General features: G+C 53.4%; 3 protein-coding genes across 13 annotated transcripts; 1 reads left to right on the top strand and 2 right to left on the bottom strand.

Annotated features, from left to right (window-relative positions):
* The first annotated feature begins 63 nt into the window (after positions 1 to 63).
* Positions 64 to 8,571, top strand: FAM104A (family with sequence similarity 104 member A). 8 transcript variants are annotated; one of them, XM_040582090.1, is made up of 5 exons: positions 64 to 248; positions 1,911 to 2,007; positions 5,884 to 5,925; positions 6,200 to 6,262; positions 7,920 to 8,571. In XM_040582090.1, exons 1-5 carry the CDS (start codon positions 202 to 204, stop codon positions 8,160 to 8,162), a joined length of 492 nt encoding a protein of 163 aa, XP_040438024.1. In that variant the 5' UTR covers positions 64 to 201; the 3' UTR covers positions 8,163 to 8,571. The 8 variants fall into 8 exon arrangements, with proteins under 8 accessions (XP_040438024.1, XP_040438027.1, XP_040438028.1 ...); XM_040582092.1 differs by lacking the exon at positions 64 to 248 and adding an exon at positions 3,735 to 3,847 and having other exon boundaries at positions 1,912 to 2,007; XM_040582093.1 differs by lacking the exon at positions 5,884 to 5,925 and having other exon boundaries at positions 66 to 248.
* A 563-nt stretch (positions 8,572 to 9,134) lies between these two features.
* On the bottom strand, positions 9,135 to 18,235 carry COG1 (component of oligomeric golgi complex 1). 4 transcript variants are annotated; one of them, XM_040582086.1, is made up of 14 exons: positions 17,599 to 18,235; positions 17,008 to 17,189; positions 16,462 to 16,632; positions 16,208 to 16,361; positions 15,116 to 15,326; positions 14,155 to 14,943; positions 13,696 to 13,842; positions 12,564 to 12,725; positions 12,118 to 12,245; positions 11,431 to 11,539; positions 10,847 to 10,956; positions 10,666 to 10,741; positions 10,247 to 10,286; positions 9,135 to 9,297 (listed from the first exon to the last, which is right to left on the bottom strand). In XM_040582086.1, exons 1-13 carry the CDS (start codon positions 18,222 to 18,224, stop codon positions 10,269 to 10,271), a joined length of 2,883 nt encoding a protein of 960 aa, XP_040438020.1. In that variant the 5' UTR covers positions 18,225 to 18,235; the 3' UTR covers positions 9,135 to 9,297; positions 10,247 to 10,268. The 4 variants fall into 4 exon arrangements, with proteins under 4 accessions (XP_040438020.1, XP_040438017.1, XP_040438019.1 ...); XM_040582083.1 differs by lacking the exon at positions 10,247 to 10,286 and having other exon boundaries at positions 17,599 to 17,843; positions 17,919 to 18,235; XM_040582085.1 differs by having other exon boundaries at positions 9,135 to 10,286.
* Positions 18,236 to 20,098: 1,863 nt separating this feature from the next.
* On the bottom strand, positions 20,099 to 27,392 carry SSTR2 (somatostatin receptor 2). Its single transcript, XM_040582081.1, has 2 exons — positions 27,316 to 27,392; positions 20,099 to 26,825 (listed from the first exon to the last, which is right to left on the bottom strand). The coding sequence occupies exon 2, from the start codon at positions 26,764 to 26,766 to the stop codon at positions 25,651 to 25,653; it is 1,116 nt and encodes a 371-aa protein (XP_040438015.1). The 5' UTR covers positions 26,767 to 26,825; positions 27,316 to 27,392; the 3' UTR covers positions 20,099 to 25,650.
* Positions 27,393 to 27,658: the final 266 nt, after the last annotated feature.

The following is a 27,658-nucleotide window of genomic DNA, read 5'->3' as shown; positions in this document are numbered from 1 at the left end:
TGCGCGGCCGCCCGGCGCGCGCGGTGACGCCGGGGGCGGGGCCGGCCCGCGGAGGGCCTTACGCAGGCGCAGGAGGCGGAGGCGCCGGAAGCGGCGGTTGGAGCCGGACGGGGTCGGCTCTCCTCAGCGGTGGGCGGCGGGGCCGCGCCGCAGCCTCTCGTCTCTCTCCGTCCCGCCTCGTAGAGCTCAGCCCAGACCGCCATGAGCTGCCGGCAGCCGCTGCCGAGCGAGCGAGGAGCCAGACAGAGGTGGGGGACGAGCCGGGGTGGGGGAGGGGAGCGCGGCCTGAGGGGAGGCGGGGGCTGGGCTGGGGCCTGGGCCGAGCGGCGGGGGCTCGGCCTCGCGGGGGCAGGCCCTCGGGCACCGCGGCGGGGTGTCTCGGGGTGGGGAGGGTGTGTGGCGGCCGAGGGGGTCGCGCTGCCCTAAAGGGGCCGGCTTGAGCGAAGAGGTGCGCGGATGGGGCGAGTTGCGAGGGGGCCGGTTGGGGAGAGGCAGCCCCCTGGGCCTGGAGGGGCTTAAACTGGGGCTGGGGCGGCGGTGAGCGGTAAAGGTGTAGCCGGGGGCGGGGGGGGGCGGCTGGCTGCCTTCGGGAGATCAAACGGGCGTGGAGAACGGCGAGGGTATGGGGGGCCTGCGGTGTGCTGGGGGCCGTTGCTATGCGGGCCCTGTTGCGTGGTGGGGGAGAAACGGGAGGGACCGTGAAGCCGCAGGAGCTGGGCCGTGAGTGCCCGGCGTTGTGAGGCAGCAGGGCAGACCGCGGCGATGCAGGTGTTGACTTTGTTTGTGGGCTGCCGGCGGTAAGAGGAGGAGGGGCCCGGAGGCAACGCCGGTGTGGAGCAGGGAGAGAAATGGCTTCTCTGAGAAGAGTGGTTCCAGGAGAGGGAGAAGCCAGTGGACGGTGGTGGGTAGCGGCTGAGAGTGCTGTGGGCATCCCTGGGATGGGAGAGTGAGGTGGCAGCACCTGGTCTGTAGGCGTGGACCAAATACTGGTAGCTGAGTCTGCTGCAGAAGCTTGTCTGTAAGAAAAGATTCGGTTATAAATACCTCACTTGAGTCCATTTTGACTCGTTTGAGTACATATTCATTTTCAGGCACCAAACAGCTCTATCCTATAATTCGGATAGTACCCAGCACACTGAGGTCCTGGGTGACCTGTGGTGGTTGTAGTGTGGGAAAAATCATTTGATATTAATACTAAAATTCTGCAGACACTGAGAGATGTTGGTTTGCAGGATTTCTAGGTTACTGTTGTTGATCAGCTGCTCTGAAGCAACATTGATGTCATAAGAGGATGGCAGATGTATCAGAAGCGGGGAAGGGTTTGTCTTCCATGAGGTGTTTTCTGACAGAACTTTCCACATGGAAAGTAATGTTGCTCAGGAACGTAACTTGACTTCAAATGCTGTCAGAGCGGAGAGACTAAATAAAGCAAATGATACATAGGTGCTAACTGCAGGCCTATGTAAGCAAGATCAACGTAATCAGGTATTTATTGGAAGTATGGTCACAGCTCCTTTTCCGGGCTGCTTTTCTCAGCCTGTCAGGTGTCAGTCAAAGTCCCAGGCTTATTTTTAGACATGCCCGAGCACTGAGAGCAGTTGCAAGGCTAAGAATTGTCAAACGAGTTTTAGAAAGATGCTCAGCACTGGTTTGAATGGCAGGTGTGACTCCACGTCCCTTAAACTGATACAACAGCATCAGCCTGGCTGCTTGGTGCGAAACATAATCGTTTTCTCTCTGTTCTGTAGACAACAGCTAAAAAGAATATGAAAGTCCACAGCACCTTAGAGGTTTAGATATACCATTGTTACTTTCTCAAGTTCTCCTGCTTTTTTTGTAGAACAAAACAGAAGGCATATTCAGTAAGTTGATAATATTTTTTTTTTCCTTTCTTCCTGAACTTTCTTCAGGAAGAGGAGACGGAATGGCAATGAGGATGACTGTCATGTTCCCCAGACAAAACGTAGTACCAGGAATACTGTCCTTCAGGACTCTTGGGACACTGAGGTGAGAGCCTTCTCGGGCAAATTGTCTCCTTTAATGCTGGATTTAAATAATGGTTTGAATATTCTGTGAAATTTTATTCACGGACAGTAGTTAATGAAAACACTTTTTTTTTTTTTTTTTGCTTTGTGTATGAGGTCATGAGGTTTGACTCTGTTGGGTACTTAAGAGATTGAAATCTGTGAAATGTGGTTTGGAAACCAGCATGTTCTCCAGTGAACCTGGTTATTTTTGACCTGAATATTTCTGTTAAAGTATTTCAAATACTGATGTGTAGCACCCAAGTGAAGATACAAGAAAAGCATTTGCTGCCACTTCTAGTTCTGCTGTCTGAAATGAGTTGTAACATACCCAGAGCCAAGGAGATGACTAGGGTAGATTACAAGTGCATGTGGTCACTTTGCCTGGTCATCTACTCTTCCAACTTAGCATTTACTTACACTAATGTGATTATTTGTGGTAGAAAGTCAAAAAGCATTCCAACTAGTGTGATACACAAAGTGCCTGTCGCAAGCAGTAGTGCTTATCTGATGTTTAAAAAAATGCTCTGACAGAACTTGCTGGTTTAAGCAAGACTCACTTGTTCACAGCTGAAACATTGGAACTCAAACTATTTGGTTTCTACTCATATTTACCGTGATCTTTTGCTGGACGTGGGATAATTTGTCACTTATTCTCTCATCGCTCGCATGACAGGTGTTCCAGGATGGTACAATTTGCTGGCTATGAGATATTTTTTTTTAAAAAAAATGCTCATTTCCAAACTGCTGCCAGATTTCCTGAATCGTTGCCTGTATTAATCATCTGAAAATTCACTGTACGCATTTCTAATTAGCAATGTAGTTCTGTTGCAAAATGTTAATGAAAAAGAGCATGCAGAGCAGAGGCTCCCTCCTGGTTTGTTAAAGGAATAACTCCTGGAAGTTAATGGAATGGATTTCTCTCTAAGTGTTTTGAAATATCCTTATAGTTTTTTGTACAGCCTTCTCACTCTGAGGATTGACTGTAATGAGTAGTTACAAACTACTGTGGTTATATTGAAATATTGACTGTACTTTGCAGGAAGTATTTAGTGCTGTGTAACTTTGAGCAACATATCTTTTATCATATGATAATGGTTTCAAATGTAGATTGACATTTAAAATGATACAAAGCTCTGTATCCCACTGTTCCTTTTGTGAGGGAGACTTTCTTTTAACCCATACACCTTTGCAAGTAGCTGATGTGGTAGTCGGTGAAGTTGTATAGAAAGTGCTCTAACAGCTGAGACATTCATCACAAAGAAACTTGCCATGATGAAAAACATTCCTGGTTCCTGTATTGCTGTTTTGCCAGAAGTAAGACTTGCTGGGTTGAAGTTGGTGTTGCTTCTCGGGTATAACGGGTAGAATCATAAATAGCTGCTTGCCATCTGACACTGAATCACTTGTCCAACAGGTTAAACGCCTCTTCATGTGTAGAGTAGTTAATGGCTAAACAAGCTTTGTGGCGGGAGGAGGAAGAATTTAGTGTGGAACAAGGGATTGAAGTAGGAGTAATGAAATTAAGAATATCAGGAAAAACCTTAATGGTGAGTGGCAGAAGCACCTTTGCTTGTCATATGAACACTTGGCGTTTGACTGGGCAAAGCCGCTAAAATGCAGAAATGGAAACAGTCTTGTAGTAGCCACACAAGAGTGGATGACCTTAACTCTGTCCTTAATGGCTGTTTTGTTTGGGGTGCCTGCGAGTGAACAGCATGGGCATGAGCTGTCTGCCCCGCCACCAGCGCAGGCAGCGCAGAGTTCAGTTGCTGAGGCTAACGTTAGGACTCCTGCTTCATGCATGCACTTGTGTTGTACAGGTATGTTTTTAACACATTAAACCCTGATGTGCAGACAAGGATAATTTCTTACTGTTGATGCTAAAGTGGGGGAATGCGCCTGCTGGACACAGTTTTACAAAAATCAATGTTCCCTTTCTTGAGGGAACAAAATTCACAATGTCATCTACTGATGAATAGATTTTGTTTGTTTGTTTTCTTGTAATGTAGGATTACTGAACTGAGCATGCCCAGAAACTGAAGTCAGTACTATTCAAATGTTTCTTTAAGGATTTCTTGTGCCAAATGGAGAAATTACTGTGCTTACAGTGCACAAGTACTTGTGATTGATGTCACTTCAAAATTCTTGGCCATTTGCAGTGCTTTTATGTAGTTTTATGATACTTCACCATTTGCAAAGACAGCTCTTGCTGATTAAAAATCTTCACTAGCTTTAGGATATTGAACTAGGAGAGAAAGTGTGTGTGTAGGAGCAATTTGTAACTTCAAAGAGTACAGGAGAAGAGAATTGCTTTTCATCTAAGGGCATATGCACACCTGCTTTTTGTGAAACATTAGCTAAATCAGTGATTTCTTTTGCCTTCGTTCAGTTGAAAGTGGACTGTTTTCTCTTACAGAGTGTGCTTTAATTGAAAGCATAACAGTATGAAAATCAGGCAGCCTTGTTACTAAAACTGGCTTTTGTCAGGATTTCTTTCAGTTTTGTTGGGTTTTTTTAATGTCTTGCTCTTCATAGCTGACCACAGTATGTGTAAGATGAGGGGAGATATTTTTTTTCTTGGTGGCAGCTCAAACATGGGCTGTTCAGTGATGTTGTCCCTCAGTCCCTCACTTCGAATCCTGCTGCTCACGTGAGCTAGGTTTAATACAAAAGGGTATTGCTGCTTTCTCCCACTAGATTGTCCTTTCACCCAGAGTAGACATCATTCTTGCCTCTGACTTTCACAGGGGGAACCTGAGATTCTCTTCGATCTGCCAGCCCTGCTTCTTGGCAGATTGCTGTAACAATGTGCAATTCCTGCTCCTCCTGGAACAAACCACCCCCACGCTCCTAGGTGACAGCCACCCTGGGGATGACAGTAAACTTTTGCTTTGCAGTTCAGTCCATGCACAGGCACACAACGAAAACGCTAGACTAGAACTACAGCGAGCATTAAACATTAGCGAAGCAGAGCATTTGCAACTGCATTTCACTTCCTGTTCAGCCTGTCCTTTGTTTACCAGGTTAGCTGTGGTATTTTCCCTGGTACTCAATAAATCCAGTGAAAGCCCTTCCTACTCTCCCGTCACTGCTGGCCTGTACACCAGTCGGGCACAGCTGTAGTGAGGGGCCAGCTGCAAGCAGCTGCTCGAGGGAATTGTGAGAACCTGCACTTGTGCTCTGCAACCTGGGGAATCACCAGTGAAAAGGCCTTTGCTCAGATTTTCCCTGGGAAGGAAGGGAGTCTGCAGTATTCTGGCTAACTTTTCCTTCCTAAATAACTTCTGTAAAACCTGATTTCTTGTGGTTCCTCTTTGTTGTTCTGGCCGATGACAGGGTTCCCCGCAGCTTAGAAATACTGTTGGTTTATTGGTAGAGATTGCTGACACACGGCAGCAGTCGCTTCCCTCAAATCAAAGTTTTTGTCTAGTATTGCAGCAGTGCCACTCTAGCATTACATGACTGAGGAAGGGCTGGTCTTAAATTCTAACTGGAACCAGATAACATCTCTGTTAAACTCATCTTGAAAGATTTTGAGAGCGGCAGGGTCTGAGTGGCTGTTTCTTAAGTTCCTGCCATGAGTGAGTGAGGTACTACATCACAGATCAGCAGATTAATGTGTTTATCAGGACATTTGTTTGGAAATTATTTAAAACTTCTGTAGCTACTCAGTGTGATGTTAAGAGGGGCTAATAAGTCAGGTAAACCTTGAAGATGCCCTTTTGATACTTAAAGTACTCAAACTTTAGTTGGGCTACTTTCCTTTGCCCTTTTGCTTAAAACTTTGTTTCATTGTGTAGATGCCTGTCATTGCTGACATGATGACTTTAAGGATTCTTTTTTTGTCTAATTGTAGTCCAAATGCGTAACAGAATGTGCACCACAGCCTGGGGAAATGGTAGGTCTTTGATGTGATTTGGGCAATAAACGGGCTTCACGTGCTAGTGAATTTTTGCATTAGAGAAATGGAAATAAAGAGGGTCTGACAAACCAGATCTGTCAACAGCCTTAGATGTAGGAAGCACGTCCCAGGACACAATCTCAGCTTTAAAAAAAAACTAAGATATGCATAAAGTAATAATTACTAACCACTCTGAAATATTTGTTAAGATGTGAGACTTTAGTAGTAAGTAATATCAGGTTCTCATTTCAATTTTTACCTTGATTTTCAGAAGGTGGCTGTAACGAAAAACAGTAAGGAACACAGACTAAAAGGAAACAAAGTGTCCTGTGCGGTGGGTTTCTCTCCAAGGCTGCTGTGACTTGTTTAGCGTAACAGCATTGCATTTCAGTTATTTGTGCTTCTATGCAAAATGAGGTGGGCTAGCAAGCACCATTTCGTGGCTCCTCTCTGTCCTAGTGTTCTCTCTCCCTCTCTAGTGTTAGCAGCATTAGGAAAAGGAGCTGGTTGCTCATGTAGTTACATCTGCTGCTTCCTCAAGAATGACTTCACATGTGTGTTGTTGTTTTCTCCTTGCTAGCTGACCCTAACACACCAGCTGTGGGTGCAGCCTTGGTGCCATTGTCTTGCTTGCTGTACTACAACAGAACTGAAGCATTTTTGGTGCTTAGCAAAACAAGGAAATTTATATCGTTGAATTGTCATGATCGATTGTGGAATCAGTGCTGCGGGGTTTCCAGCTGGCACTGAGATGTGGTCCACCTCACACGTTCATACAGTGCCTTCCTGGGCCTTTCTCACTGCTCATTGACTTGTGGGGTGCAGTTTGTGCCATTCTTCAGATTTACTCCAAAGCAAGGCCTTCTGGATGTGGTGCTGGCTGTTAAATTACTGTGGACTTCTTTACATTTGTCTTCCTCTGCTGTAGCCACCAAGCTTTGAATTCTGTAGTTTTATTTTAATACTTACAAAAATCTGGGTGGGAGTTTTATCTGCTGTCACTTATGTTGGCTGCTTTTGTGAATTTATTTCTTATGGGATGGCAAAGTAGCCATTCACTGATTCTTAAGCACCTAAATATTTGCAGTGTTGTCCTGAACAGCATATTGCACAGTAATGAAATATTTCAACTGTAACTAATAGAACCTTTTATTAGCAGCCCTTAAAATGGTGTAAGCTGAACAGTTTTATGTCTTTGAAACACTGAAAAGGATGGCTAATGCTCTTCCAGTCATTACCATGAAATGTGTTTATCCTAAATGCTAGCAAATGAGCCCTGTCCTCTACGCAAGCTAAATCATAAGTTCTCTTCTCTGCATGTGGAAGTTTTCAATACCTGTTGCTCTTGACACGACAGTGAAAGTAAATTGTTATGAAAAACTTAACTGGGAGAAGAGTAGTTGTATGTTTGTCAAGGTGTTCAAAGACTTAAAATGGGTATCACGTTGCATTTGTTTTTAACAGCCTGTTGCTTTGGATGCTTCAGATCTCATTTTAGAAAGATCAGTTTGTAGGGAAATGCTTTGCATGGTGCTTACCTAGAATGTCTGCTAGAACAGAAGTGATAAACTTTCCTTGTGCCCTGCCTGCTTTTACTGACACGTGCAGTTCAGTAGGAATGTTCTTTATTTTCCAATTCTCGGATGAATACAGCAAACTTCACTAGTGCTAACGTGGGTCATGGGGACAGAGCTGGTGGGCCTAAACCCAAAAGATTGAAATCCAATGTGCTGGAGGTCAGCGAACCTCTGGGTGAAGGCTTGCTCATCCCTTCAGCTCTGTGACGCTTTTCATGTGTTGGCAGTAACAGAAGCTATGAATGCCAAGAAAGCACTTGGTGGATTTACATTAGTCCATCAGGCTGAATGTGAGCCTGAAAAATCTGGAAGGGAGGGACTTAACTGTAAAGATTGTTTGCTTACCTGCGGTGTTTCATTAGGGACAAGAGAGGAAACTGTGTGATTTTGCTGTTAACCTTCTCTTTGTCTCAGTCCTCCAGCAGCGATAGCGGCAGCAGCAGCAGCAGCTGTAGTAGCAGTAGCATCAACAGCCCTGACAGAGTGTGCGGTGCAGAAACCAGCCTAAACCCGATAATTGCAGGATCCAGCCCTGTCTCCTCTCAGTCCTTCCATGAGCAGTCTGCACTAAGCCAAGGTCCTTACTTCCACATCAACCAGATCCTGAAGGAGGCACACTTTCACAGCTTACAAAGCCGGGGACGCCTTCCTACATGATGGACCAGCAGTTCCCTGCCTTCTGTGAAGGGACAGCACTGTGTAGATTTGATATTTCAACTTAAAAGTTTGTTAAAATGGAGTTGCACAAAATGCCTGTTGCCTTTTCAGTCTATATTTGAAATAACAGGTTAACAGGAAATTGTTTACTTGTGGTTTGCTGCACTATTGCAATGCAAAAGGGGCTTTGAAGCAATTTTTATAGGATTCTTTTTGGGGTGGTTATAAAGTATGTGTCAAGAGGAGACTGAGGAATCCACATCTGTGTTATAGTATTGCAAAATTTCCAATTCCAATAGACTGCCTAATCTGTTTGTTAGCAATTTGTTGCTTTATGTAAAGTTCTCTCAAGCGTTCATCTTCAGTTTTATAAGTCTTTTTTAATTTCAATAAACTAGTAAAAAATTTATTTGGCAACACAATTTTTTTGAGCACTTAGTGTTAATAAGATAGTAACTGGCATCCCTTAGGAATGCCCCAGCTGTGCAGATTAGGATGTGATGAGCCTTATCTTGCTTGATCTGTACTGCTGCAGTACTGAAAAGAAAATGTGAAACTAGAACTGGGAGTGCTGAGGAGGCAGCTGTAGCCAGTGTGAGGTGCCTGCTGGGTTTGCCACTGAGAAGAGTAGTGAGTAGCCTGGGGAGGGGTTTTCAAAGGAGGGAGGAGTCTTACATTGCTCTACTACCTACTTCTAGCTAGGAGATGTTTTGTTTTCTGTTACAGGGTGTAGGTTGGTTATGGTTTTGTTTTTTTTTTAGTTTGATTTTAAGGTTAATGCTTTCTAAGGAATAGGAGGTGGAAGAGTAGCTACACCTCCGTTCCAGCAGCCAGAGGGCAAGGACAATCCTGACCTGTGCCTGGCTCAAGTAGCATACTGTGATCTGGCTAAGGATGGAAAAGGACTTCACTTCTGTCACCAGTCCCTGCCATGGGGAGAGAGTGAGTTCAGTGTAGATGTATACACAGACACACTTTTTTTATTTTTATTGCATCACTTGGTCATACCAGAAAGCCATCCCAGCTTGAAAAGAGAAGGTGCAGCTGTGTCTTCCTCCTCTGTTACAAGCTGCCTGAATAAAGAGCCAGGGCGTGATACTTCATCTTCTGCTTGTGTGAGAGCAGGAGGTGGAACCTGTTAGTTTTTAAAAACAAATGCATCAGTAACTATTACAGCATACCCTTGACATTCTCCATACCCCCTCATCTATAGTAGCTGCAAGGTGGTGTAGACTACAGCAGAACAGCTCTTCCCAGGCAACCTGAACCACAACCTAAGCAGTGTCACTCCTGGTTAGTGACAGACAGAGGCAGTCCGAGTAGCAGAAGCACAGCACCTTGCCGTTAGCAACAGGTAACTTTACAGATGTCATTCAGTCCTCAAAAAAAAATGATTCTGAATTGCAGGGACGGGGCTGTTGCTCTCTGAGCAAGGGGGTAGCAGCATGGTAGAAGTACAGCTGTAGCCCTTGCAAAGAGCTGTTCTTTAGTAACTATGGACTTTAACCTTTCTAGAACTGTTTTAGCAAAAAAGGAGCAAGTGTCTCTTGGGGACTGAGAAGCACAGCTAGTGCAGAACACACCTGCCACCAGAGCAAGTGAGGAGAGTGGTAGGAACAAGCCACACATCACCACACACTTCTATGCTCTACTACAGCTGAGGCGTAAGAGGTAAGGAATACCTTTAATATGAAGAAGCTTTGGGCTTTTAAACAACCCTTATGTCAACATGGTCCTTAATGTGTCTGAATAATGGAGAACAGGAGTTGCAGAGTAAACATCAACATCTCAACACTTGGCTGTGATAAAACCAGACCTTTACTCCTCTGTCCCCGTTGAAAAGACATCGCCACAGATGAGTTATTAGCTTAACAGCTAAAAGGAAACTGGTTACTAAATACTGCTTCCTTAGCAATGAGGTATTCCTTGGCTCTCTCAATCCTCAGCATAGAGAACTCCCCTCTAAGCAGATATTTTAAACTGAGGGAAACATAACAGCATAATTGTTGTCTACTGATAGAAGCAGGACAACACAGAGCCTTTGCGAAAGAAGCGAGCCACTCTGTTCACACAGGCGTCAATACCCAAGCCAGGCTTCATCAGGAGTTAAAGGTCAGCATCACACTGGAAAGGAGTTCAAATAATTAGCTAGCATCCTTCAATGTTTCTTGCAGCCATCATCTTTACATGAATTGTCTTCTATGCATTGACCTCAAAATGCCTCATCTGTATAAGTCTTCACTGCATTTTCATGGTGGTTATTGCCTATGTTTTACCACAGAGCAGTGGGCCCCCAAAAAACAGGGGCCATCGGGGGGGGGGGTTTGAGGGTCAAGGGGAAATCCAAACCATCTCAAGCTGTGTTGCCGTAATAGTTCTCTCATTTTACCGAAAATAAAAATCAGGTTAAATATTAACTGTTTGGCTATTTTCTTCTTTCCCCTTGAGCTCCAGTGTTGGTGGGAGAACAAATACTGACAAAAGGTGGTACAGTGTTACCAACCTGAACTCTTTCTGTGCTCCTGGTAGCAGACTTGCTCTTTCGTGAGCTCGACATACTCAGCGGCAGAAGTCCAAATCTTAAGATACAGAGGAAAGAAACGTGGCCGGTCACAGGGAAGCAGCAATTTTAGGCGTGCTTCCCAAAGAGACATGAGAACATGCAGAAGAGGAGAGCACCTTACCTGATCTGGCTGGATGCTAACGGCAAGATGTTGTGGAGCTCCTGGGAGCTCAGAGCGCCGCTCCTGCTTGTGTACTGGTTCTCTGTCCCGGTCAGCAAGCCGAAGAGAACCTAGAAGGCACAAAGGAGCTGCCTGTATTTGGGGGCAACTGCAGAGCTGACCACACCATATGCTGCTGGCAAGTCTATGGGCACACCACTTGTTACCGATTTTAAGTTTGAACACAAAGGATCTCCCTTCCCCCCTCTAACTCACTCTTGCATTTAATTATCATTATTTGTTATTACCATAGTTGAGTTCTAGGCCTGTTTCAGCACTACTTAACTCAATTAGCATTTCACAGGCTCCGGTGAATCCTGTTAGATACTAAGTTCAGCCAACTCCATGCACGATTATTTGCTATGCAGCCAGCTCAGCAAGCTCCTCTTATCTTAAGCTGGCATTAAATACTCTTCCTGTTTCTGTGTAAGCCAGTGGTTATCTTTAGGCATTAAGCAGTGTGTAAAGCCATCCCCCAGCTGCCCTTCAAAACGTGTTTTGCAGCTCTGCTTCCTGATCCATCACTTCCTTTTCCTTAAACTTACAGAGGTTCGCTGAACCAGGCGGTTAAGGTTGCTGTTAAAGTGTGGAGTGAAAACGTCCAAGTCAAATGGATCTATGTGTCCCTCCAGAAAGTCGGTCACCTTCTCAATCCTACAAGCAGAGCAGAGGAGGCCTGTCAGGGGTTCCAGCCGAGCCACAGCTGCTGATGCCAACAGGGTGGTTTCACTGGTCCCTCTAACAGTGAGGGACTTGCCCTCAAGAGGTGACTGATCAAAACAGGAATTACTCGGCAGAACAGCAGCTACCTGAAGGGTTTCCAGATATTATACAACCTACAACATCTACTGTTGCAGAGGAACCTTCTCCCTGTGGTATGCCTCAGAGAGAGATGCCTCAGTTCTCAAGACTGGAGCATACACAAGGTTTTAACTCGTGGATGGAAGCTTAACTGCTCTCCACAGGTATACTCTGACAGTATCCCTACTGCCCTACAGGCACGCTGTGCATGCAAGCAAGGGGGGACCAGCCCACTGTTTCCAAGCTCTTGGAGAATCCCACCCCTTCTTCTATATTATGATTAGTATCAGTGAAGATGCCAGAGCTCAGAGCCTGCACTGCCCTTCTCCTGTGGGGCACAAAGGCACCACTCTCACAGGCGTCCTCCTGACGGCTGGTCAGGTATGAACTGTTCTAGGGCCCCGCAAACTACTGCTGGTATCCGACCACACCTGGAGTCATGCTTGATCCTGCTGGTTTTTGCTTCCTCGCTCTTTGCCATCAAGATGATACTCAGGTACCGCAGATCATAGAGTAACTGCAGAGCTCTGTTCTGCGTCACAGGGAAGGTGCCTGCTTTCTGCAGATAGGACAGTCAGGAACTCAGGGCTCTTCGCTCACACAGAGAAGACTGCCAAAGGACTGCTTCAGAGGAAACGTTTGAAAAACACCACCACCAAGAAACCACCAAGCTAACTGAACCGTTCTGAGCATGCAACCTGGCCTCTGATCCCTTTTGACCTCATTTTTGGGGAAGCAGGGGAAGAACGTACTTGCCCTTTCCAGCCTTCACAGGCAGATGTTTTCTGTTCCCAGGGACAGGAGCGTGGTGCATCACCACGTGCCCAGCGACCCTCCTGTCCCACGCCAGCTGCAGGAAGGGCTTCTACTCACATACCTTCTCCTGCTTCTCTTCCATAAGCTTTTCATAGGCAGCAAGCACTTCTGCCATGCAGGTCCTCAGCAACTCCTGCAAGGTGACTTTTGGAAGTGTGTGACCACCAACCCGGTTCACCTCTTGGCACAGGTTGAAGAGGAGGCATTGGACGTACCAGGATGGCTGTTGAAAGCAGTGTTACTGTCACATGGTCTGTAAGCTCTGTTAGCTTTATCAGCGGCACAACATTGCTTCAGTTCTCGGGACATGAGCTTCCTACTTCCTCAGCAACCACAAAGCTCTGTTGCTGAGACCTACCTGCTCCTATAGCATGGCTCAACTATCTCCTGGGTTTCTATCTACTGACACACCAGGCTTTTGGCTATAGCAGTCCTCAGAGTTCCAGAAGTACTTTTACTAGACATTTTCACCTGAGTGCAGTCAGAACAGAAATACTTGTTGCTCCTGTTTTGTCAACACTGACCCTGCTCTGACCACCCACTACCTGGGCTCATTATTTACTCCCTTGCCCTTCTCCTGGGCCTCCCAGATATCCTAAGCTCTCATCTGTCTGCTTTTTCCTTAGGAATCAACAAAATTCAGCTTACAAGGTCGACTACAAAGGACTATTAACCTGTCCAGCCCCTCCCATACTGTGCAAGCACAGAACTCCTGCCCCAGCCCTCCTCTCCCTCCACACAATCACCACCTGCTTTGTCCCTCTGAGCACCATTCCCGCACCACCACCCCGCCAATGGAAGGCTGCAGCCCTCAGAGTTCTCTTAGATTTTGCACAGTCCCACTGTTGCAGCCCTGTCCTTCAGTGCATCCAGTTTCCATGAAATCTCTCTCCTGGGAACCTCTGTGTATAAGCCAGGCCTAAATCCTTCTTTGGCTCAGTTTTACAAGATCTGGGCCAATCGCATTCATTTGAATATACAACAGCAACTATCTATTTCCTTCCTGTGACCTCTGTCCTTAGGAGGTGAGTATCTCAAACAGCAAATGAGAACACCAGGGAGTGTTTACCCTCTGCTTGTAACACCAAGCGAACTCCACAGCAGGTCAGCACCATTTGACAAAAGCGGTGGGTTTGGGAACCTGCACTTTTCTCCTCCCAACTGTGTGTTTACCGAGCGGATATTTCCTGTACCTGCACAGGCAGCCGGATCTTTGACGTTACGCTGTTTCCAGACTCAGTCTCCTCCTGAATTTCAATTTCATCCCAGTTGGTGGCTGTGGCCAAGACAGAGCCAGCTGTGCCTAGCAGCAACGTGTGGGTAAAGCACTGAACCAGACCCTAGAGCACAAAACACAAAAGCACCCAGTCACAGGACTGACAGCTCTAACAGGACTCCGAGGGCCGGGCAGCCTGCTCCTGCCTGCGGGAAGGCTGACCTGCATCCTCCAGGCTGACCTGCATCCCCCCCCACACCTCCCAGAGTGAACCTGATGGAGACCATTCCACTAGGTGCCACCTCCTCTCCCTGCGGGCTGACTGAGCAGCAGCAAGGCGAGCTCTCAGCAGCCAGCTGAGGAGCAGCAGCACTGACCACAAGGAGCTGAGTGAAACCTATGCAGGAAGCAGCTGTGATGAGAAACAGCTCCTTACTTTGGTGACAGCTGAGCTCCAGATCTGGTAAGCAAAAAGGCTCTGCTGCAGGAGCTCTGCCTTCACCCCCTGCCACTTGGCCTGCACAGGGGTCACTTCTTGGGCTTTCCCCTTCCCCAGCTTCTTGGTGGAGCGCGTTTCCTTCAGCGCCACGTCTGTGCTGCCCGACTGGCCCAGGATACACTGCTTCAGATGAGGGCAGAGCTCCGTCAGGGACTGGCAGAGTCTCGCCATGAAGAGGACAGCATTGAGTCTGGCATCGCTGGGAGCACCTGCCTGCCCCCCCAGCAGGCTCTGAGCACTCTGCAGCTCTTCACGCACGCAGCCCAGTATCTGATGGATGCAGGTGATGCAGTGGTCACGGAGCAGCCCCTCCACCGTGCCAGCATCAGCGTAGCGGTCAAAGGCAGAGTGTGGCTGCACTGTGGGAGCAGCCTCCTTGGCAGCTGAGGAGTCCGTGGGAAGGTAGGACAGGAGGTCATCCAACCTGGCCTTCAGCTTTGAGTCCAGAGCCGAGCAGAAGCTCTGCACACATGGCGTGAGTGCCTGGGCCTTCATGGACAGGCCACTCTTGACAAACTGGCCGCGGTTTGCCACGTTGACCCATGCAGCATCAGAAGGCAGGTCGCTGGAGCTCTCCGACCACAGGAACAGGGCCACATTGTGTTCAAACTGGATGTGCTTGCTCAGGGCAGAGGTGCTGGATTTGACATCAAGTTCCTGCAAGGCTAAGGTGAGCAGCTGTTTGGAGCTGCTCGAGATGGAGTCAAACCCTTCTTTGGTCAGGGTCTGGAACAGAATCAGGAGGAAAGAATTAAAAAAAGCACCTTTTACTCATGCCTCCTGCCACCTAGCACTTAAAATGCACACTTAGTGCTGCTAAGAGACACCAGTGGACCGTTTGAGACGAGAGGGGGCACAGAGTAAGGCTCCCCATGAACTGCCGCAGCACAGTGCCCACCTCTAGCCTGTCCAGGAACAGCTTCTGCAGCAGGTCCTCCCAGAAGGACGCAGGCTCGTCCAAAAGGCGACGGCACACTGCCTCCCAGTTCTGGCTGATGGACTCGCTCGTGAGCAGCTCCCACACTGCATCGCGAATCCCAGCGAGGCCCTTCATGCTCTTCACATAGACGAGCAGGTTGCTGACCCCGGCCCTGACGTCATCGCTGCACCTGAAGGCAACGTCTCACTTCAGTCTGATTTGCTCAGACGCAGCCCCGGGGAAGGCAGGAGAGAACATCGGCTACATCAAGGTGGGGGAATTCTTAATCTGTCTGTAGGAGGCTCTGCCTGCAGAACCACCTGTGGAGTTGAGGGTACCTCTGCCTTTTGGCAAGGCAGCTGCACCATGGGACCCCACAGGAAAGCCACACGCCCACTGGCAGGAACCCTGAGCTGTGGCAGGTGTCGAAGCTGGGAGCATGGTGCCCCAGGAAAGCTGGCAGGCAGGGAAGGCAGGTGGGGGCTGTGGGAAAGGTTGCTGGGGAAATAGCCTAGGGCCAGGAAGCACGACATCGGGGGCTGCAGCTGACAGCAGGGACCAGCCGGCTCCATCAGGTAATGACACAACTGACAAGGCTGTTGAGGGGTGGGCAGGGTCGTCCCCATCCACAGGTGGGATGGGGCAGAGCTGGCAACTCCAATAAAGGGCATCTGGCTGCCCCTACACAGTCCAGGGAAGGGCTGCAAGGGGAAAGGATGTGCTGGATCAAGACCCAAATGAGCCAGGTAAGGGATTATCTTCTCATTCACTCTGTGCTTGTTTGCTGGCAGTTATGGCAGGGTAAAGCGGCTCTAGACAAACATCTTTGTGCAGCCTAGGGGGTCTGTTGTCAGAGGGTTACAGCCTGGCTGTTAGGGTGGTGGTATGCTGCCTCTGGCTGTTTAACTGCTGGGGAGAGGGGATGCTGGGCAGGAAGCCAGAAGGCAGCACAGCCAGGCTGGAGTGAGCGAGGAATTAAGTAAGCCTGGGTTTCTTCTGTGCTGCTGCCTCAGCAGAAAGGCCGTGGGGTGTCTGGGAGAGCTCTGCAAAGGGGCACGCTGTCACACTCACATGGCAATCCACTTCTGCAGCGTGTCTCTGAGATAGTCCTGGCTGATGGGGTGTGCCAAGGTCCGCAGGGCTGGCTGGAACTCCACCACAGAGTTGGGGAGGTACCTGAACCAGCTGCTCAGCTTCACCTCCTCCTCCAGAACCCCACCTCTTTCTGAAAGCACACGGTCAGGGGTTCAGCCCAGCATGGCGTAACCCCCTGCCTGCACACCTGGGCAGGCAGAGGCCTAATGCAGAGTTCCCTGGGTGCTCACCTGCTGGGTGCTGGCCTGTGGTGCTCTCCAGGGTCGAGAAGAGCAAGCCACAGGGCAGGGCTGGATCTGGCAGCATCCCTTCAGGCAGGGTGTAGAAGAGAGCATGAGCCTGGTACAGGGTAGTTGTTAGCAGCTCCATCAGCGAACACACCTGAGCTTTTATACCTGCACCTGCAGAGAAACATCTTTCAGCCAAGGCAGCCCCTTCAGTGCGAGCAGCCCTGTGATTCAAGGCCTGTGGTTCTAGTGAAACCTTTCGGGGAAGGACTGGAGCGCAAAGGGCTTGGCCCTGTGCACCACCCGCTTCCCCGTTACAGATGGGCTTGGCTTAAGACCCTCAGCTTGTTAATTTTTGTGGTATTTTGCCACTGGGTCAAAACACTGCCAGCGGTGTCAGCCACACCACTGCAGCAGCGTGATGTGGCCGTGTCCCCACCATCATGAGCTTTATGGGACTAACCCACCTGCTTTTCTGTGGGGCAAGATGGAGATGAAGTGAAGGTGATTACCCCAACTTTAAAGGGGAGGCAGCCCGGTCGTACTGACCGTGGTGCGGCTGGTTGAGAAGCTGCTGGATGGCCAGCTTCCTGGCCAGAAGGAAGTCGGCAAGGGCCTGGCGCGGAGAGCTGTCCTCCAGAAGCATGATGGCACACAGGGCTTCTGCCACCGCCTGGTCCGACACGGTCTGGTTCTTCAGCAGGGACTTGCTCTCCTGCAGGATGGTGGTTCTGGCAAGGGAACGAGGCAGTCACTGGTCTCGGTGTGGTTACGTGCTACCCCCCCAAGCACGGGTGTCACTTCCCTGACAGCAGTGGGGACTCCCTGGGTGTTACGGGGCCGGGTGAGGTGCCCCTGCCCCAGGGCTGGCACAGGGCAGGGTGGCTGGCAGCGAGAGCCCCGGGTAGCCACAGGGTCGGGGGCCACAGCCTCACAGAGCAGTTTGGGTCAGACGGGCCCTTCAAAGCCCGCCCAGCCCAGCCCCCCAGCCCAGCCCCCTCCCACCAGCCCCGCTTGCTCCGGGCCCCACCCGGCCTGACCGAGGCACATCCACAGCTTCTCCGGGCAACCCGCTCGGCTCTCCCGCCGCCCTCCTCCTACAACCCCCCCGCGGCCGCCGAGCAGCCGCCAGCGGCCCACCTGAGGTGGCCGGCCGTGGCCACCTGCCGCAGCAGGATGGGGAAGCGGGACAGCACCGGGCTGCCGCGGGCCCGGGGCGCGTCGAGCTGCAGCTGGCGGCGGAGGTGGGCGCCCAGCAGGTGCAGGCGGGCGGCGGGCAGGTACCGGCCGGCCTCCACGGCCCCCCACACCCTCTCGGGCACGTCCAGCAGCAGCTTCAGCTGCGCCGCCGCCCGGTAGAAGCTCTCCCGAGCCGGCGGCGGGGCCTGGAGGGGAGGAGGGGATGAGGGGGGCTCCGGGGCCGCCCCCCGCCCCGCCGCAGCTCCTCGCCCCCACCTCACCGGCGCCGCGGGGCCGGGCCGCGCCGCGCCGCCCCGCTGCAGGCCCCGCACGGCGCCCAGCAGGCGCTCGGCGCTGAGGCGCATCTCGGCGATGGTGTCGGCCGCTTCGATAAGGTCGCGGTAGCGCTCGCCCACCATCTGCCGCAGCTCCTCCCGCTTCTGCTCGATGCCGGCCCGCAGCCGCCGCTCCACCGCCCGCAGCTCGGCCGCCGTGTGCGCCTCGAACAGCGCGTCGGCCTCCGTGCCCCGCGCCGCCATGGCCGGCCCGGCCCGCGACGCGGCCGGCGCCGATGTGGCCGCCGCCATTTTGGAGACGGGAAGGGGGCGGCGCTTCCGGGCTGGCGGCGGGGCGGGGCGGGGCGGGGCGCCGCCATCTTTGTGCAGGGCAGGGCCGCGCCCGGGCGCCGTTGCTATGGCGGCGCGGCCGGGCCGGGGGGGACGGGGGCGGAGAAAACGCCGATTTAATTTTTATTTATTTAATTGCTGTCGCCCGTTTCCCGGGGAAACGGGCCGGTCCTCGCGGCCTGCGGGTGCCGCTCTCGCTCCACACACGCGTGTCCCCCCCCCCTCCCGGACGCCCCTCCGGCGGCGGGGGGCGGTTGCGGCCTGGCTGCCGCGGGCCGAGCGGGCCCCTCAGCTCTCGGTGAGCCCCCAGGGCCCCCCCGCGGCGGGTCTGCCCTGGGGGCCCTGGCCCCGGCCCCCCAGGCCCGTGAGCTGCCCCCCGGCGCTGAGGGCCCCTCCAACAGCCCCCAAAACGCCCCCAGCCCCATCTGACGTGTTTTTAACAACAAAAAAAGTGCTCTTCGTGCTCAGCTTTGGCAAAATCGCCCCCAGTGATTTTGTGTCGGGGGAGGCACAGCTGGGATGCTCCCCGGAAACAAAAAGGCCCCTCTGAATAGTCGGGTTTTATCTCCCTCTTTTTTTATGTGGTTCGGACTTGCAATACCTGTGCTTTCCATCACTTGTATTTTCAGCCTGCGGAGGCAGGATGAAATCAGCCCGATCTGCTTTTTTTGTTTGCAAAATCTTCCCTGGGCAGTTGCAGCCTTTTCTGTTATTAGCCTTCGTGTAAAGACTTAATACCTTCTGACAGAAACCCGGAGCCATCACTTTGCGCACCTACTTATATATACGTCTGACCAGAAAAACTCCCCTGGAGACCAGCTACCCGTTTAGCGCCTAACGCTGACTCAGCCAGATACAATGCAGTGTCACCGTAAGTGTGGTAATTCCTTTCCTACAAATGCTTGTTCCCAGAGGAAAATCCTGCCCCAGCTATCGGCTGCTGCCCCCCGCGAGGCAGACCCCCAGGGGCACGAGCGCATCCAGCTCCACGGGACATGCTGGTGTAACCAGAGCGCACGGTTTTGGGGGAGAGGCTGTTGGGGCTTTTCTTGGTAATGGTTATATTCAAATTCCACAAAACTCTGTTTACATTGCAAATTGGGGGGAGGGGGGGGATCGTAGGTGTTTCAGAGTGAAAGCGTTTATTTGCATGGAAACGTCGTGGCAAAGCTGGCCTGTGCAGCTGGTCAGAGCCAAACTCTCAGTTTATAGCTAAGCTTATTTCTTTACATCAGGGTGTTTCTCTGGTAATGCCCCTCTTTAAGCACGAATACGCGTGCCTGCGTGTCCCCTCCTGCTGCTGGTTTCTCCAGCAGATTACTCCTCCAGCACTTTACATGCCCTTGATCTCACCAAAACCAAAGCCTGGAGGTGTTGTCACTGTTGTCACCTTGGGAAGAGAAGCTTCTCCCATCCAGCAGTTCAGATTGAATTTCTGTGACCCTTTGTACTTGAGGAGCTATTTGCGGTCATGCTTCGTCTGTGACCCATCTAGTTGAGGGGCCGACGCTGGCACAGACGTGCCTGTGCTTCAGTGCCCCACGTTTGTGCTGCCCAGGGAGCAATCTTGTGGGTTTTTTGGGCAAATGCAGCTCTCCTGCTGCATGGACCCTCCAAAGTGGAGACCACCCTGTGGGTGAAGAACCTGGTGTATTGCTCACCAACGGCGTGGTGGATATGGGGAAGAACTGGTTCTTCCTTTGTTGCCCCTGGGTGGGACTCCAGGGTTGGTGTCTCTTCTCCCAGAAAGGTGTCCAAGCCTGGGTTATACCCTGCTGCTCCCACCCAGCTCTGACACACGCACACAGAGCCAGAAACTAGGAAAAGTCTTTTAATTCCACCCCATCCACAACTCCCTCCCCACAGCACAGGCCATGGCAGTGGGGAGCTTTCGCCATGGGAAGGCTTAGTTCCACACTGACACTGAAAAACAATTGCTACGGAGGAAAGCAAGACTTAAAGCAGAGAAACACTCTCTGGAGTGTTCAGTCACAATGTGTCGTACAGCAGACCCACGCACACTATACAGAGCACAGCTATAGATGCAGAAGCGTATGTACAGGAGGTGGGCAGCACTGTGCAGTGCTGCTGTAGGGGATGACCCCCAGATTGCTACAGGGAAGGGCTCTTGCATTTAGTAGAAGCCAAAGCTCACCTTCCCTTGCCCTGCAGAAGAAGTTGCTTGTCAATGTGGGAGCAGCCTCAATGATCCCTCCTGGATCGTGCATGGTGCCACCAGCCCCACAGCACACAGGGAGGGGGAGACAAGGGACCCCTGAGGTGCTAGGTCTGACTCGCTCCTGCGTGCAGGGGCTGCTCCAGCAGCCACAGCAAAACGGGGGCTGAAAAGTGTCTCTGCAGTATAACAAACCCCTTTGCTGGCATGTGCAGTATATACATATATGTACAATCACCCACCCCTTCCCTTCTCCTGGCTGCACAGCATGGGGTGGGATGGTTGGGGTGCCCAGACTCTGCGCCTCTTATCTCCTGGTCAGGACACAGCTTGAGGCAGGTTCCCCCAAACCTCAGCTGTGGCTTGGCTGTCCTCCTGCCCTGGCTTTTTGCAGTCCAGGTCCTGGAGCAAGCAGGGAGCGAGCTGAAATCTGGCAGGAGACACGGGTGCAAGGCTGGGGGTCGGAGGCTGGCTGAGAAGGGCAGAGGTGTCCTTGGGTTGGAAAGTGGCAGCTCTTGTTTCAGACTTAGTAGCAGGAATCCCAGTTTGGGGTCTGCTGTGCCCTTTGCTCGTGCCTTGCAGGTGATTTGAGGGGGCTTTTGGGGTGTGCAGCCCCAGCAGAGGGGATGGAGCCTCTCCCAGAGCAGTTTGAAATCGGCTCATTCATGGTGATGGCTGAGAGAACCCTCTGAGATGTGAGTCAAGCCCCGCTTTAATGCAGCAGCACAGATCTGGGGCCTGGGAGTTCTTGTTGCAGGGCACGGAGCTGGCTGGGGACCGCAGGCTGCGTGACTGCCCGCGAGGCCGGCTGCATCTGCGCAGGTCTGGGAGGGAAGGGACTTCTCCGTGGAGTCTCCAACAAAGACAGGGCTCTTCCCATTGAGATGAAAGTCAGGAAGCTCTCCAGAGACATGACAGTGTGGTTGTGTGGCTCATTAGGAGATCACTATTTTAAAGAAGTTCAAGGCAGCTTTGGTGCTGAAGAGCTGTAGAGATGCAGCAGGGAGGCTCCAGGTCCAAACCCAGCCTCCCCCTGCCCATCAGAGTGAGGTTTGGCTATTGGGCACCCAGGGGACACTAGCCACCACCGTGCCAGGAGCCAGTCTCGGTCTGAGGTGGGCACAGTTGGAAGGGTGCCCAGGGCGATGCTCAGCCCAGCCACAGCGCCAGGCTTTGTGCCCTGGCCCCCAAGGGCTTAGGAAGCAGGGACAGCAAGGATGCCTCCACGCAGGTCAGTCCCACAGGGGCTCGGGAAAGCTGTGGAGCTTTGCTGGGGTTCCTCACCTGCACTGGGGGGAAGCCAGTGGCAGGGAGGGGAAGGGGAGCTGGTTTCTCACAGGCACTGGGGAGCCACGCAGGTGCTGGGACTGGCAGTCGTGCAAGAATGACTCACTGCAAACACCCCTGGTGACAGCCCCAGTGCCACAGACAGCCCCAGCCGAGGCAGAGCCGTCTCATATGCAACTCTGCAGCAAAGCCACCAGCCCCAGCCTTGCTCCGAGGTGCACAGGGCCAGGTCTGTGCTCCTGGTGTACAGGGAAGCTCTACGGGGGACACTGCTTCCCATCGCCTCCGATTTGTGATAAATCTGTCCCTGCTGCTCCAGCCAGGCAGGCAGGAGCTGTAATTAATCTCGCCTGCCTGAGGACAGCCTGTGTGTAAAGTGGCAGCAGAGCCACTCCAGCACTTGCAGGATCAGCCTATTCACTCTCCAATAACCAGGAGAGATTTCTCGTTACGCTGCCAGCAGCCCTGTGAAGCTTTTCAGAACAGATGCAATAGGAGGTCAAGTTTCCACTAAAATCAAGTGGCTGGGAAGCAAAACTTTGTGACTTGCAGCAGCAATGGTGCTGCTGTTTATTAGTCAGCAACGAACCAGCAGAAGGTTTTATTTTGCTGGTTTTACTGTGAGCGTTGGGCTGTGGCTGAGGCTCCCTCCCCTGCTCGCTCCACCAAGGTGGCACGTTTTGCTCTCCTGCCCGTTCCCCCGGGGTGAGCTGTAGCAGGGCACTTGTGGGGTGCCCTGGCAGCCCCCAGGAGCTGCCTTGTGCTCCTGCCCTGCAGCATCCCACCTTGGTGGCCTTTGGGATGTCGGTGGCAGCCCCATGTGCCCCTTGCTCCTCACCTGCAGCCCTGTTATCTCCAGCCAAGAGAGCCCCTGGGTGCAAAGGGTGGAGCAGGGTATTGCAGATCACAGTCCCCTAGCACAGCCCTGAGCTGGCAGGGGTGTCACTGCTGGGGGCCTTGCCGGGACAAAGCTGACCTGGACACATGCAGTGCTGGTCATGGGCCCTTCCCAGCACTAGAAAGCCGGGCTTGCCGTAGTTTAAAGTCCAGGCTTGCTGCATTTTCAACTTTAAACCAGCACAGACAGAAGGTGCTCTTGGCTGGGGGCTCCTGCTGGAGACTCCCATGGGTGTGCAGCCAGGAGCTGGCATCTCCCCCCACCATTAGTCGGGGTGTTGGTGGCAGGGCTTGTGTGGATGGGACTGGGGTGAAGGTGGCTGCCGGCAGGTCTGGGTCTGGCCCCACTGCAGGTGAGTGCTGGGGGCTGTGAACGTCAGCTCCCATGACGGGCAGGGGGCTCAACAGCCCCCCCTCCCCACCGCCTCCCACGCTTGCCACACAAATCATGCCTTCACCGCCCACCAAATATGAAATACCCAAAGCTGACGCATCGCTGCAGCTATGACACGGAAGCCTTATCCTAACAGGGGGCTCCAGCAGCACCCCACCCAGCCACCCCCCCCAGGGTTTCACTGTGGTGTGACACGCTGCTCGTGTCTTAATTCCCACTGCATCACCAGGGCAGCTGCGCGCCCGGAGCCCGGGTTCAGCTTCACTTCCCTCCCTGAAGCTGGTGCGGGGATGCGCTTGGCGAGCAGCTGTCTGCCCAGCCCGGCGCGGGCAGCGAGGGGACAGGCAGGTGCCCGCTCGGCGCTGAGCCCACGCGGTGCCTCCGAGCACTTGAATGCAGACACATGTTCCTCGGAGGAGCAGTAAACAGTTAAAAGCAAATCAATGCTGACAATGCTCTGCAAAGCCTGTAGAGCCCTACGCTGTGTCCCCAGTGCCCCTGCTGCCATGCCGGAGCTGGTGTCCAACAGAGCTGTGCTGGGGAGCAGGTGCTGAGCCTGGCACTGAGCCCTTTTGTGGGGCTGGTGGGGGATGCTAGGGTGGCACAGCCCCACGTGTGATGCCCAGGCAGGGACCTGCTGAAGGGGCTGGGCAGAGCCATGGGAGAACTTCTCCCAGAGCTGGTGCTCTCGCAACATTGACTGGGAATACGTGTCTGAGCAAGGCAGCACCCCAAAGTGGGTGGCATCCTGTGGACAATGCTCATCCTCACCTCCCGCAGTGCTCGTAGCACGAGGTGAAGGCTCCATGTCTGCTGGCAGTGGGGCTGGTGTGGGGATGCCCGGGTGGGATGGGAAAGGGGTGGGTGAGCGGGACCCAGCTGTTTTCTCCACCTAAACTACTGTGTTCCCACGGCTCAGCTCTGGAGCAAGAGCCTGTGAACAGAGTCTGGCCTCTGGCACAGAAACTGCTCTGGGTGCTCCGGCAAGAAGACGGTACTTCTCCCTGTCCCCTGGGCTTTCCATTGTGCTCTGGCTGTGCTGGCGGAGGAGGGCGGCTTTGCTGGGGCAGGAGCAGGCGGTCAGGGCTCCCAAGCCCCGGGTTTACGTGCTGAGCTGGAAGGGTGGACGTGGACCGTCCCCAGGACAGTCTTGAGCAGCTAAATGCAGTGAATGCCGGGCCAGACCTGCCACCCCTCGCACTGTGGGCTGCGTCCTGTGCGTCCCCTTTCCCGTGCTGCGGTGCAGAAGAGCAACCGGGGGGCTGGATGTGTGCTGCCCTGCTCTGCCTCATGGCTTGGTGCTGGAAGCACTATGATCTGCTCTGCTTGGTCCCCTTGGCTCAGACAAGGGTTGGGGCCAAGTCCCCAGCACCTCCCACCTCCCGTCCCCCATCCTCTCCATCACCCCTTCTTCCAGCATGACTTGCCTGGAAGGAGCAGGGCAGGCGTCACTGGTGTCCGGCCGATGCTTGCTCACCCTGCCGTGGGGCCAGCAGCCCCGGCGATCCTCGGAGCCATAGCCGGGACAGGACAAGCCCAGATCTCACCCAGGTGCAGGAGCTGTTGGCAGCGGGATGTGCCACAGCCCATGTCACAGTGCTCCAAACCCCATGCGCTGCTGCTGCTTAAATGCTTCCAAGGATTTCCCACCAGAGACGGGTGCCAGGCGATCGTGCCGTGGCTGCTCAGCCCACCCAGACGCAGCTTGTCGGGGAGAGCAGCGATCTCTGCTGCTGGCACAGTGTGGGACTGGCCATGAGGAGACACGAGTGGCAGGAGGGGCAGCAGCTACTGGGGAAGGAAAGGGGGAAATCCTCCATCCAACAAGAAAACCTGCAGGCAGGTGACGTCACGGTGGGAGGGAAGGGGCTCTCATGCAGCGGGAGATGAGGGCTGGAGGAGGCAGGGTAGGAGTGCGGCAGGACCAGAGGGGCTGCCAGGGTGGCAGAGCTGCTTCCTGCAGGGCAGCCACCTCTGTGCTGGCGTGCCACCTCCAGGCAGCACAGCTATTGCAAACGATGCAGTCAAATAGCAGCAGGAAAGCTTCAGGGGAGGTGATGGAGTAACTTATAAACTGGGCAAAATGCAACCCCAAATATCCTTGTCTCCTCTGGGAAAGTGACTGTGGGAGCACACTTGGACCCTCCAGGGAGCTTCCACCAGCTCTTTGCTATAAACCGGTGCATCTCCATGGCGGCACACGTGTTGGCACACACCTGTGGCCTCAGCTCCTCCCGAGGTCACCTTGCTGTGCGTGTGTGTCCATGTGCAAGCACCCATTCTGGGGCAAAGCACACAAAGCCAACCATCCCCGAGCTGGGGAAGCCAGCAGAGCCGCCCAGCAGTACCTGTGTCCCACAGTGGCACTTTGGTGTTGAAATGCACTGCGTTGCTATGAGTTGTCTTTGTCTCCCTGGCGAGGCAGCTCCTCTTGAACCGTACCCTTCCCAGCACTTGAAAGCCAACCCGCCAGCAGCTCAGGAGGAGCCCAGCTGAGGACCCCCGCCGCCCATCGGTGTGTGCACTGCCGTCCCCTAAGCCGGCACTCCTGCCCTGGCTCCATACATGCCACCACCCTGCTGCAGCTGGGAGCAAGTGGGGAGAGGAGAGCAAAGGACAACCCTGCTGCCCTCTCAGATGCTTGTCTGCAGGTCACCATTGAGCAGGGTCCTTTGGGTTTCTGTGGTCTCATTGAGCCTGGATTTGTCCTGCTTGCTGTCGCTCCGGTCCGCCTCATCCATGCCGCTGACCTTCACCAGGCAGAGGACATTCTGAAAGCTCTTCTTGAAGTTGTCAGACAAGAAGGCATAAAGGATGGGGTTGGCGCAGCTGTTGGCGTAACTGAGGACCACCACAAAGTCGAACATGCCCTTGAGGACGGGTGTGGGCACGATCAGGACGGAGACCGAGGAGACGTTAAAGATGTAGAAGGGGAGCCAGCAGAAGATGAAGACGGCAACCACAATGGAGACCATCCTGGTAACTTTCTTCTCAGATTTTTTCCTCTTGGAGGAACCCACGCGGATGCCTGAGGACTTCACTTTGATAATGATGAACAGGTAGCAAAGGCAGATAATAGTGAGAGGCACCAGGAAGCCCAGGATGAAGGCATAGATGATGAAGCCTGTGTACCAGGCGCCTGACTCTCCTGGCCAGATGATGGTGCAGCTACTCCTGCCGTGATTATGCTGCACTCCAGCATAAATCATGATGGGCATGATTACCACCAGGGAGACACCCCAAACGGCCATGTTGATCATTTTGGCTGTCCTGGGCCGCCTCCACTTGGCGGATTTAATGGGGTGGACGACAGCCAGGTACCGGTCAACACTCATAACCGTCAAGCAGAAGATACTGGTGAACTGGTTGATGCCATCCACCGTCATGACAATTCTGCAGATGGCTTTGCCAAAGGGCCAGTGTACCAGGGCGACCTGCATGGCCAGGAAGGGCAGACCGAGCATGAACAGCTCATCTGCAATGGCCAGGTTGAGGATGTAGATATTGGTGATGGTCTTCATCTTGGCATAACGAAGGATGACATATATCACCAGCGTGTTGCCACACAGCCCTATGATGCAAACCACGAAGTAGATGAAGGTGAGGATGGCATTGCTGGTCAGGTCAAAGTGCTGGCCTGTGGCATTCTGTGACCCGTTGGTGGGTGCCTCCACGGAGAAGTTGTCAAAGGGGGAAGCCGGGGAGAACCAGAATGCGGTGGCATTGGGCAGCTCGTATTCCAGCTCCATGGCTCTGCTGGTCCCTTGGTGCTGCAGGTTCAGAGCAGCGGAGATGTCATCTTCCCTTGCTGTGGGGATAGAGGAGAAGATTCTAGAAATCACGGAATGAATAGAAATGAAGGGATTCCTGGGGAGGATTTGCCCATCCTGCCTGGCAAGCTCCGTGGGAGAGAGATGCTTCCCAGAGGGGCTTTCCCCAAACCACCTCCCTCGTCTCCCCTCCGCAGCCCTTGCGGTGCCGAGCAGCGTGTCCTGGACACACCACAGCTCGCCTGGCGCTGGCGACACCGGAGTCCTCGTGATTCCCAAAATCCAGCCGGCGAGTCCCCGCTGGGCACGACTGGTGCCCGAAGCACCGCGCTGGGGAAAAGCCTTTCCCCTCGTCTCGCCCTCCGCCGGGCTGCCAGCCCCCTCCTCCCCGGCCGGGACCCCAGCCCGGACGGCTCCCGTGGCCGATGAACTCGGGGCGGGCGCAGCCCCCGGCCCATCCCGCCCCGCTCCCGCCGCCGCAGCCGGGCCCCGGAGCGGTGCTGCCCCGGCCGCGGCCCCGCCGCTCACCTGCTCCCGCCGCCGCCCCGGCCCGGGGGCACCGGGAGGCGCCGGCAGCGCCCTCCGCTCCGCTCCGCTCCGCTCGGCTCCGCGCACCCGCCGTCCCCGGCGCGGCTCCGCCGCTGGACCCAGCGCACCGGCTGCGCCCCGCCCCGCGCGGGGCGGCTCCGGGGGCCGGGGCGGAGACAGTCCTGCCCGCGCTGCCCACCCTGCCCGCGCTGCCCGCGCTGCCCACCCTGCGCTGCCCACACTGCCCTACCTGCACTGCCCACCTTGCCCGCAGCAGGCGAGCCAGGCAGGGCAGCCTGTGGTGCTGGGTGCTGCTCCTGGAGGTCCAGCTGGCCCTGTGGCC

Source organism: Falco naumanni, chromosome 1 (assembly GCF_017639655.2).
Source record: "Falco naumanni isolate bFalNau1 chromosome 1, bFalNau1.pat, whole genome shotgun sequence".
NCBI classification, from domain to species: Eukaryota; Metazoa; Chordata; class Aves; order Falconiformes; family Falconidae; genus Falco; species Falco naumanni.
The sequence above is the reverse complement of the archived record's forward strand: the minus strand, read 5'-3'. Positions and strand labels throughout refer to the sequence as shown.